The 11,244-nt window shown below is 33.0% G+C and overlaps 2 protein-coding genes across 3 annotated transcripts; one reads left to right on the top strand and one right to left on the bottom strand.

The window, feature by feature from the left end:
* Nucleotides 1-6,364, bottom strand: LOC132748734 (zinc finger protein 567-like). Of its 2 annotated transcripts, none has more exons than XM_060738352.1 (5): nucleotides 6,222-6,364; nucleotides 4,259-4,383; nucleotides 2,702-3,034; nucleotides 1,637-1,841; nucleotides 1-1,194 (listed from the first exon to the last, which is right to left on the bottom strand). In XM_060738352.1, exons 1-5 carry the CDS (start codon nucleotides 6,239-6,241, stop codon nucleotides 426-428), a joined length of 1,452 nt encoding a protein of 483 aa, XP_060594335.1. In that variant the 5' UTR covers nucleotides 6,242-6,364; the 3' UTR covers nucleotides 1-425. The 2 variants fall into 2 exon arrangements, with proteins under 2 accessions (XP_060594335.1, XP_060594336.1); XM_060738353.1 differs by having other exon boundaries at nucleotides 4,277-4,383.
* On the top strand, nucleotides 6,081-10,781 carry LOC132748736 (protein N-lysine methyltransferase METTL21D-like). The gene is made up of 4 exons (XM_060738355.1): nucleotides 6,081-6,553; nucleotides 7,937-8,120; nucleotides 9,224-9,343; nucleotides 10,667-10,781. Exons 1-4 carry the CDS (start codon nucleotides 6,309-6,311, stop codon nucleotides 10,775-10,777), a joined length of 660 nt encoding a protein of 219 aa, XP_060594338.1. The 5' UTR covers nucleotides 6,081-6,308; the 3' UTR covers nucleotides 10,778-10,781.
* The last annotated feature ends 463 nt before the right edge of the window (nucleotides 10,782-11,244 follow it).

The following is an 11,244-nucleotide window of genomic DNA, read 5'->3' as shown; positions in this document are numbered from 1 at the left end:
GTTGTGACGGGGCTCATATTTTTTAATCTGACAGAGAGAAATATAACATGAAATATTGCAGTACAAGAGTTCTGTACCATGGTATGCATTGCCTGATGCTGCATCGAAATATACCGGTATATTGCCGTATTATTGCACCTCTTTTTTATCAGTGTTTATTGTATAGCTGTTCTCCTACATACATGTAATAAGGATATATACAAGTTTATATGTACTTCCATATTAAACTTTAAAAAATAAAGAAACCTTTAAAAAAAAAACCAAAAAGCACAGAGTAAGCATGATAGTAGTAATAACTTGAGACTAGAAACTGAATACTTTGTATAGAATTATGGCACAATATAATCTTTTCTAATCAACATCCTTTTTCTTTTAAACACTTTACTGCTAATTACAAACCTTTCGAGGTACACATTAACTTATGATTACTTTTTAGTCAATGACTGTAACCCACTGTTTAAGGTATGTTGAGTTTTAAAATGTCTGTCTCGATTACTTGCACTTGAAAAATCTTGATTACAAGCATCGCATGTGTATACGTCCCCAGAATGCAGCTTCATATGAGCCGTCATGTTTATTTTTAGCTTTGATCTATGATCGCATATCTCACACTTGAATGGAAGTTCTTCTTGATGCACGGCACTATGACGTTTCATATCAATAATTTGAACAAAAGTTTTCTCACAGTGTAAGCAAGCGTAAGGACGCACCCCTGTATGATATCTCATGTGCCGATTAAAGTAACTATCATCTTTGAATGCCTTTTTGCAAATTTTACAGACATACGGACGTTCATTTGTATGCTTCCTCTCATGTAATATTAACTGTCCTCGGACTGAGAAGCCTTTATTACATATAGCACACACGTGATCTTTGACCTTGTCATGTATACATTTGATATGCTTCTGAAGATGTGCTTTTTGTTTGAAACACTTGAAGCAATAATCGCAGACAAACTTTCGCTCATCGTGTACCCTCATATGGTTTCTAAGATACGATCTACACATAAACTCTTTCTGGCACACATTACATATATACATGTTTTCGTCTGTGTGGGACTGTTCATGCTTGAACAAAGATCCTTTGCCCCTAAACAATAAGCCATAATCCTCACGGACTAAAGAGTGTTCATCATTGAGAATATTCATGTGCTCATCCAGGCTCTTATTGCTTGATAAAGTCTCACCACAAACTCTGCAATTAAAATGAATATGTGTACATATAAATGTTTTTAAGTCTTCAGTCATATTTTTGTGGCTTTTGCACCAACACTGTAAAGAACATAATTATGCTTAAAATGTTGGAGAAAGACCTTCCCCAAATTATTAAAATTAGGTAAAACTTGATCAAATTGTTAAAGTGTCTCCTTATTAAAGCGGAGATCAATGTGGGTTTGAGACCTACTAAGGTTAGGACCATACATGTATTAATTAATATGACATCAGTAGTGATTGAAATAAGTCTCAATCTTTCACGGGCTAAAATGAATGCAGATATTTTCAATATTTGAAAGTGCTTTCCCCTAATATACCAAGTGCATCTCTTATAACTTACACATGCTATTTCAATACATGTAGTTCTTGAAGACAAATGGGAGATATTTTCTAATATAACAGTATATAAAAGAAATACATACATGCGATCTAACTTTGATGATTTTTGTGAACTCTTCTTGTTGAAATCTAGCTTTGTAACATCCAACTTCTTCTCAGATGTTTTGAGCTTCTTAATACTACTTCCTGTACTAAAGTCAAGGTCATCCCCATGCTTGTGGTACATGTGATTATCATAGTAAAACTCAGAAGAAAATGTAATATTACACTCGCTGCAGTATGCCCTAGCTGGAAAATATTTTGGACACAATTATATCAATCAACAATGACAACAGCAAGTGTGTAGTCATGCAAATATAAAAATAGTCATACTGTAAAATTCGTATTAAACGCCCCCAGGGGCTTAACATTTTCCAAAAGGGGGGCTATTATTACAACACATTTTTCCTTATTCAAAAAATCACTGTAAATACATTTAGTGTTGGTAATAACATTTAAAAGTGTTAAGGTTTTAAAGTTCAAATTATACATATTTGTGTTTACTATAAAATAAAATGGATTCTGAATGATTTGAATAATATTTAATTATGAGTTCAGCACTGATGATTAGATTGTTTTCCTCGGGGAGCCTTTATTAGGGGATGGGGCGTTTATTAGGAGTTTCACGGTATTTTTTAAAGCTGTTCATACCCCACTAAGAAATATTTTTTTATTTATGATTGAGATGGAAAGTTTGGTGTTTTTGTTCTATTTAGATCTGTTCTGATGGCAAAAGCTAATCATCTTCAGTTTCAACAGGGCTAAGGGTTAAAATGACCAATTATATAAGAAAACATCATTGCTATACACTTATCAATTATTGTTTTGGATTAGCATTATCATTCCTTGCAATCTGAGTGGCCTTTTATAATGTATTATATTGTATAATTGTACTAATTTTTCTAAAGTTTCAAATGAAGGATAATGTTCATCATCTCGACATATTTCTCAATGACCTTATTCCATTTTGAGCACTTGTTCACTTATCAATTTATGTCATAATCTAAGATCCTGAAAAAAAGCAGAATGTAAGCATATTTTCACTGTAAAAAGTGTAATTAATGTACAAATGAAAACTGATTACAAAGCAAACAACTCTTAATACTTACAAGAAACAGAACTGCTTGAAAGGGTCTTTTTCTTCTTGACATTCTTACCGCGGACTGTCTTCACAAGAACTGAATTTTTGTCCCTTTTTCTTTCCATCTCTTGTTCACTTTTATCTTTTGATTTTCTGTCAGCAGGATTGATCTTTTGGCTTATTTCAGTCATACTTTTGCCTATTTTTTTTCTTTGAGGAGATCTCTTTGGGCTATATTTCTTTGGAAGGGTTTCTTCTTCATCTGTAATTTTCTTTGCATAGCTATTTGGACTAGAACTTTTTCTTTTACTCCTCTTTAAAGGACTCATAGAACTTAAAGAAGTCACCGAACTTGTGGTATCTATTAAGAAGAAAAAAAAGAACATTTTGAAAACTGACTTTTTCATTTTTTGTATATTAGTAACAATTGTTAAAACATTCTAAGTAACACATAGACTTCCTATAGCCATAACTGTTTACATACACAGTTTAAAAGATTAAGTAAGATTTTTACTCAAATGATATTACATGCACATGATGTTTTGAAGGTACATAATGTGCATTGCTTTCAAATTTTATCAACTTTTCTGCACATTTGCAACAAATTGTTTCTTTTTCTGGTAAGATCATCTACAGGTATATTTTGGTCCCAGTGTTATTTGTTCATTTTTTTTGCGGTAAGGTGGAGAGTACTATCAGGTGAGGGGGAGTTATTGGGGAGATGTGTTGTTAACAGAACCTTTGGGAGAAAATTTAAACCAGCAAGGCATATCCATACTGCTTTCCTTTATATAATAAGTCCAAAACGTCAAGGGTTTTTCTCTTTTTTTGTGAAATATAAAGGGGGCAGTTGTTCTAAAATTGGGGAAACTATATTTGAGGAATAGGCCAAATTTCAGCCTCAAGTGGGCAAATCAATGAACCCATAGCAAATTTAATGACAGAGAAAGATCCAAGGAGCCACTGAATCCATTATTTCAGTAATTATGTGCGTTCCAGTCTAATACAGTACATTCAATACCTGTATTGGACTGGAACCCACAGCAGTGGTGAGTGACAAGTGATTTGTAAAAACTTTGACCATTTTCCCATAGAAACAATATACATGTATATCCCTTCTTATTATAAGTTAATCTTCTGAATTTCATAATCAAATGAATTTCTCCAGCTTCTATTTTTGTAACTTACAAAAGTGTCCATTATCAGCTTTAAGGATATCAAGTAACCAAGCCATAAATATATAGAGTCTCATTAGGTTGCAGGGACTCTATACTGGTGGCAAAGGCTCATCACTTTTGGTTCCAGCATGGTAAGGGCTAAATTGTAATTGTACCATTAACTATCAATAGTTACTGGTCAGTTAACTCTAATTTACATGAATTATTTATTAAATTTACATGAACTATTTATTAAATTTACATGAATTATCTATTAAATTTACATGAATTATTTATTAAATTTACATTCAAGAATTATTTATTAAATTTACATGAATTATCTATTATTAAGTGATGTGAATGTTAAATATTTGTTTTTTGGTATTCCTTAAAAAAAAAGAAAAAAAAGAAATCACAACAAAACTAACATGTATTGTAAATGATACCTTTTACATTAGTATCAGCACTTTGATGCATTTTTACTGTAACAGCTATACTGCTCTTTCTCAATGCCTGTCTCCCTACTAAATCATTACTCCATTGTTCAAACATCCTATAAAAGTAAACAGCAAATAAAGGTACATGTATGATAAATGTACAATAAGATATTTTAACATGGACTTTCCCATACAGTTAAAATGGTCTCTTAGGACAACAACCAATCAATTTTATGAAAATTAACATGAATCTAGAGGCATGCTGCTTTAAAAGATTCACTTGTCCTTAGAGGCTGCAGAACAACTTGGGAAATATTGTCAGTTAATTTTGGCATGCCTGATCAGATACTATGTAAATATATTTATAGGTTGGTCAAACAGTATCAGTGTTCGCGTTTACTGAGTAAACATATCAATTTACTCGCTAAAATTGCCAGGGAGGAAAGAAAAAAAGGGCTGTTGAGTCCCTGGGACGAAACACTTTTTCCCCGATAATTGGTCAATTCTCTCTTAAGTTTTTTTGCTCTGCTTGAAAATGATTTTCTATTCACTTTAAATAAATTGTATTATAAGAACTTGACTTTCACCTCATTTTCATTTGTTCCTTTCTCATTAGCAATGCAGATTTATATCCCAAACGTAGACTAGGAGCAAGTGCTCGGCCTCGTTTTGGGCCAACCTATCAATGGTATCCGCGAACATCAACAGTCTCAAATTTGATTGTATTATGAAGTTATGCAAACATTGACATTTTTGTAATTGAGGACTCGTTCCATTTGAATTGGGACGTAACAGATCTATTAGCACTGAGTCCCAGGTACTCAGTAAAGTTAGGGAAAATCGCTAACACTGAATATGTAAAGTCTGTATGGGATCTCAAACATGCACCACAGTCTGTGGTCCTGTTTCTGTGCTCCAATATGTTAAACATGCTGAAACCAATAAAAATATTAATATTAAATTTAATATTCATCACTGTTGCACAATTTTTTAATATGTTTTCATCAGGGTGCCATATGAAAACAGCTTACTGCAATGAAGGCACTATTTGAAACATTATCAAAACATAACTGTCAAATATATCGCAAAAGCATGCAGAAAGCATAACAAAATTCTTTATGCAAACAACAATTTTAGAACGAAACGCAGAATAACTAAAAGATTTATTTTTATGCAAAAAAAGTGCTTATTCCCTTTTCCTCATGAATTGACATTCAATTTCTGCAAAAGCTTGACAGTCATAGTTAAAACCCTAAAATACTGGCCCTGTGAGCTTAGGTTTTGTTTACTTCAGAGCTCTACTATTGACAGCCCCTGTAGTTGCACCTGTCAAAATATCCCGCGAAAAGCATGAGAAACCAATTTCTTTATACAAAAAACAAATACATGCAAAACATGAATTTTGAAATATTTTAGATCTACTTGATTAATTTTTAAAGTGGTGAATCCTCATTGGACTCGAGCAAATCATTTTCAGTTTTCTTTTATTGACATGTAGTTTCAAAATTTCGACTGCAAGACCGACCTTCTTTATAATCTGATATTACATAGATGTCTGTCTTTTGTGAAGGGTGACCATAGTCTATAAAATTAAAAGCCCTAAAGCGTACAATTTGTTGGGCTAAAAAATGAACAATGTCATTTTAATTCATACATACCGATAAAAGCACGTTTAATTGAATCAATTATTCATATCAAATGTCTTGACGAATGTTGTATGTTTTTGTTTTAGTGAGGTATCACATCAATATTTTGAGGTGGGAAAATGGTAACTAAAGTGGTACGAATTGTTGCAGAACGAATCGTCAAAGAGGTGAATCGTCAGTGGGGCGAATAGTAATCAATATTTAGTAATAAACTATTACTTGTAAGTCTATGCGTTAAATGTATTCAATGAATCATATATTATAAATAAGCTGTACAGTGTCATGAAGGATTGATTTTGTTTCCTTACCTTTGCCAGCCAGTTGACATGTCAATGTTGTCAAGCGTTTGAAAGTTCGAGATTAAAAAGTATTTGAAGAGTGATCTCCCTTACAACATGTCTGCGCCCATGAATCTCGAAAAAGTTTTTGTCCGGGAAATTGAAAGAAACGACACAAAAGTCCTGCAGATAAACCAGTGCGAGGTTGGAGATGTCGGTTGTGTTGTATGGGATGCGGCTATAGTTCTTGCTAAATATCTCGAGTCTGAAGACTTTCACAAGGGCAAAGATCTGATGGATAAAAATGTTATGGAGATAGGAGCAGGCACAGGCGTGGTCGGACTTATGGCTGCCAGCTATGGGTAAATTAAAAAGAAAGTGATATATATTTCTTCAATAGCAAGAGCTTAGATCTTTAGTAAGATATTTAAAGGTGTATTTCAAGTCCATGAAAATGGGGTATTGATATCTACGGGGAACAACTCTGTATGGTATAAAAAATGTTTATATAGCGAATTTAGTCAGGTATAAATATTATTATGTTAATATACGTAATTTGGTTTTAATCGATATGATTTATTTTTATAATGAGATTTAAAAATAAAATTGAAACCACAATTAATTTTAAGAGTAATTAACTAATTTAACTTGTTTATTTGTTTAATTATTCATTTCTGACTGTGTGAGTACAGTACTGAGTAGATACAAGTAAAACTTTTGCCATTTACTATTGCTTTGATATTATTTTAGTGTTAATTCGTTCATTTACTTTTGTATTGTAATTTTTATGCCTAATACTACTCTGTGTTTCATAGAAATTACATGGAAATATACTGTATATTTCAATGTTATGTCATCCCACAAAATGTATATTAAAGTGGTATGTAACCTCCAAAAATGGTAATAACCTAACTGGTATGTTTCCCTTAGGCCTTATGGTGCATAACCTACAGTTATCAGTTTCATTATATGAATTTGCATTAGGTATAAATGAACAGATATATTCCTAATATGAAATTAGGCAAAGCCTATGAACGGGGAAGTCGTTAAAAAATTCCTTTCTTTCTTTCCGTTTTAAAATTGTCATTCGGTATTACATGCACCGCTTCCGTTTTCACTCGGAACACTCGACGTTTATTATTTATCCGAAAAGTTGAGATTTGTTCCGTTATCGGAATACCCCGCCTTTAAGTTTTATCATTGAGTTACATTGTAAATGGCGGCGCCAGACTAGAACTGACACTGAAAATTTCATTGATAGGTATAGAATTCTATATATTTTTTAATTGTTTTTTATTTGATTTTCTTTTAAATATACACGTGTAGTCTATAGCCGGGCAAGCCAAAGCCCGGACCCGCTTTGCGGGCCCGGTCTTTGACTTCCCCGTATTACCAAATTTTGTTCTTATATATGATTTAAGGTTATTGTGATTATTATTAGCTGGATTATTGGTGTCACGCTTTGGTTAAGTTGTTGTGAGAATGTTGGTATCTTAAAATATGGGAATGGGTTTAAACTTCACACACTTATTTGAGAGCGTAATAGGTTGCTACCCAAGGTCCATAACTCTAGTCGAACTCTATCATGAATTTTTGACAGAGTTATGGCCCTTTTTGAACTTAGAAATTTCTACATTATCCAGGCTTTTGTTTTACTTTGAAGCACTGAGGATAGTTAAGTGCACTGTCCTACTGACAGCTTTTGTTTACAGTAAATTAATAGTTGTTTTTCTAAATAATTTTAGAGCAAAAGTGTCAATAACAGATCTAGACCAGTTCGTCCCCTTGATGCAGCTAAATATAGACACAAACAAACAGCTGTTCCAGCATCCAGTACAAGCTAAGGAACTTGTTTGGGGATCTGAAGTGAAGACAGAGTACCCCAATGTGGACATATTACTTTTAGCAGACTGTATATACTATGAGGAGGTAAAACATTTAACCTGGTGAATTTGTGATTTAAATGATTAAAGTTGGTAAATTCCATTTTACTTTTTAGGGTATTTTGAATGTCAAAATATAAGAATTGGGCTTCAAACAGTATAGAGCCTGATCAGATGTTTTGCTTAGATGTGCAGGCTTGCCTGGTTCTATCCTGGTGGAAAATGCTTCCAGAAGGCAAATGGTTAGCAGATCCATCAGGCATAAATAACAGTTTTTTGACCAATTCATTTACTAGTCTACATACTTGATATCTGTCATCTTTTATTAAAGACAGGATTTGAAATTTGCAAGGTATAATTAGAAATAGGATCTTTTACAATTTTTGCAGAAAAATCACCAATGAATAATAATAAGGAATAATCTCAACAACGAATATATCAGCATTGTGTTGTATCTTAGTTGCGGATATTTTTGACACATGTAAAATATAAAGTAATAAATTAAAAAAATGTAAAAATAGTATTTACACTAAGCTCTGTGGGGCATAGGTGTAACTTAGGATATTAAAACAATTAAAGAGCTATTTAATACTGGTAAATTATCTTGACAGTTTATTAGGTCTACCTTTGTCTACCTATGTATTCTTCATAAATACAAATAGAAGATATATTCTAGCTCTGCTTTTAGTTTCTTACTTATCTTTATATCTACAAACTTGATAATATCCCCTATCATGCTACATATCTTAAATGGACTTGTCTGTCTTTCAAACTGGACTAAACCATTCATCATTTTGGGGATAAAAAATTAATAAAGAGAACCATGCAGACCATGACATGTTGTATTGGCAGAATCAGTTGCCTCCAGCAGGTGAAGGGTTAAACTAAATTGAGCCGTGTCATGACAAAACCAACATAATGGGTTTGCGACCAGCATGGATCCAGACCAGCCTGCGCATCAGCACAGTCTGATCAGGATCTGTGCTGTTCGCTATCAGTTTCTCTACTTTTTATAGGGTTTGTAAGCGAACAGCATGTATCCTGATCAGACTGTGCGGATGAGCAGGCTGGTCTGGATCCATGCTGGTCGCAAACCCACTATGTTGGTTTTGTCGTGACACTGCTCAATTATAATATTCTATTTTTCAGTCTCTAGAACCTCTGGTTAAGACCATGGATGATCTGTGCGGCTCTGATACATGTATATATTGCTGTTATGAGGAAAGGACAACCGATAACAAACCTGCATTACAGAGAAAATTTCTACATGTAAGATTATACTTATGTACCTTTGTTCAGAGTATATTACGATTTTCTGTGTAGTCGGAAGTAAGTAATTAATTAAAGTCTTTATTTATCAAGGCTACATTTGTTTCCCAATCTTCTGTGTGGAAGGTTTGTAAGGTGTCTGAAGGTTTGTAAAGTGATTTGTCAAATGTAAACCTCTTCATTCTTTCCCCCAAATGACCTGAAAACCCCCTTATATACTCAATTTTTGATAGCATCATTGAAAATATAAATATTTTTTCTGTTTCTTAGTTGAAATACATTGTTTTTCAAATATCAGTAGGTCAGTTTGTAAGTACACAAAGGTCATTTGGTAAACAACAATCTCTATTTAAAATACACTAAACATTCTTCAGATGTACAGAAATAAAACAGAATCTTTTTTATTAATATTATTCTAAACCCCTGACAGAAACATCTTATCAAAATTGGTAGAAAGTGTACAGAGTTCTGTGGCCAGGTACATCTGTACCTGTGAACATCTGTAAATCTGTAACAGCTATAATTCACCAATATGTTACAATAACTTTATGTAATCAAAGAAGGGTTAACTAATATTTCTGTTCCAAATTCAGCATCAAGTAGTCTCTGTACGTGGATCATAGTCCCTTAAATTTCAAGGTATATCCAGTCTTGTATCCAGTATCATATCCAATCTAGTATGTCTCAGCCTTAATATCTTAATAGAACATGTTAACTACATGTATTGATAAATAATCTCAATACTTCTATTTGTGATATTTATACTGTACTATGATTTAACTTGTGCAGCTCTTTGTTATATAATTTAGACTCACACTGTTTCTACTTGTGTCCCTCCTCCCCTCCAATGGAGTCATCATCTTCATTGATTGTGATATAATCATCTGATTTGACATAAAGATTGTGAAAACTCCAGTCACTTCACCTTCATAATAATTTACAGCATAATTACATGTATGTATTTCAAGTACTTTTTATCGCCTTTTTGATGAGCAGTGGGCGGTTGTCCTACTTGCCAAATTTTGCAGATGCTATAGCCTAAGTTGACATTTTTGTTCCCTATGCTACATGTATCTCTTTTTTGTATATTTATTACCAAAGACCTTATGCATGTTATACTGAAAAATGCTTCTACTTAATAAAAAATTGTTGTTTTTTTTTAGTGAAAGGAATATTAAACTTCAGAATAAAATTGTCTTCAACAAATATCCCATATTCAGGATTGCTTTCATTTATAAGGCCATGGGTCAAAGATTAAAGTTAAAATATCACTATGAATACCTATAGAATATGGTTGTATTTAAGATCCTATTTTTGTTTCAGATGGTTGGGAAGTTGTTCCAAATAGAAAAGATACCATTGCACAGACAAGACAGTCAGTTTTGTAGTGAAGATATTCATATACTCAAATTGAAAAGATTAAAAGTTTCCTGAAGTATTTAATGTGTTCTTATTGTTGATTTTTAGCTCACCTGTCACAAAGTGACAGGATGAACTTTTGTGATCGCTTTTCGTCCGGCGTCCGGCCATCTGTCCGTCCGAGCAAACATTTGATTATTATGAGCTTCATTCCGTAGTTAAATAAAGAACAAAAACTCATAAAATTCAAATTAAGAGCTATTTTTTTGTTTTTATGAGCTTATTTTGCTTATGGACGTTGGTCCAGGTGGTGTTTATGAGCTGATTTGCCTCATAAACATCAAAAGTTGGTATGTCCGTCCATCGTCCGTCCGTAAACTTTTGCTTCAAATGATATCTCCTCATAAACCACTAAGCCAATTTCATCCAAACTTCACAGGAATGTTGGTGGTCACCTTTAAAAATTGTTCAAAGAATTTAATTCCATGCAGAACTCTGGTTGCCATGGCAACCGAAAGAAAAATCTTTAAATATCTTCTTTT

The sequence above is a fragment of the Ruditapes philippinarum genome, unplaced genomic scaffold, assembly GCF_026571515.1.
Source record: "Ruditapes philippinarum isolate M1 unplaced genomic scaffold, ASM2657151v2 ctg739_1_1_1_1, whole genome shotgun sequence".
Taxonomy (NCBI): domain Eukaryota; kingdom Metazoa; phylum Mollusca; class Bivalvia; order Venerida; family Veneridae; genus Ruditapes; species Ruditapes philippinarum.
This window is presented reverse-complemented; position numbering and strand designations above follow the sequence as displayed.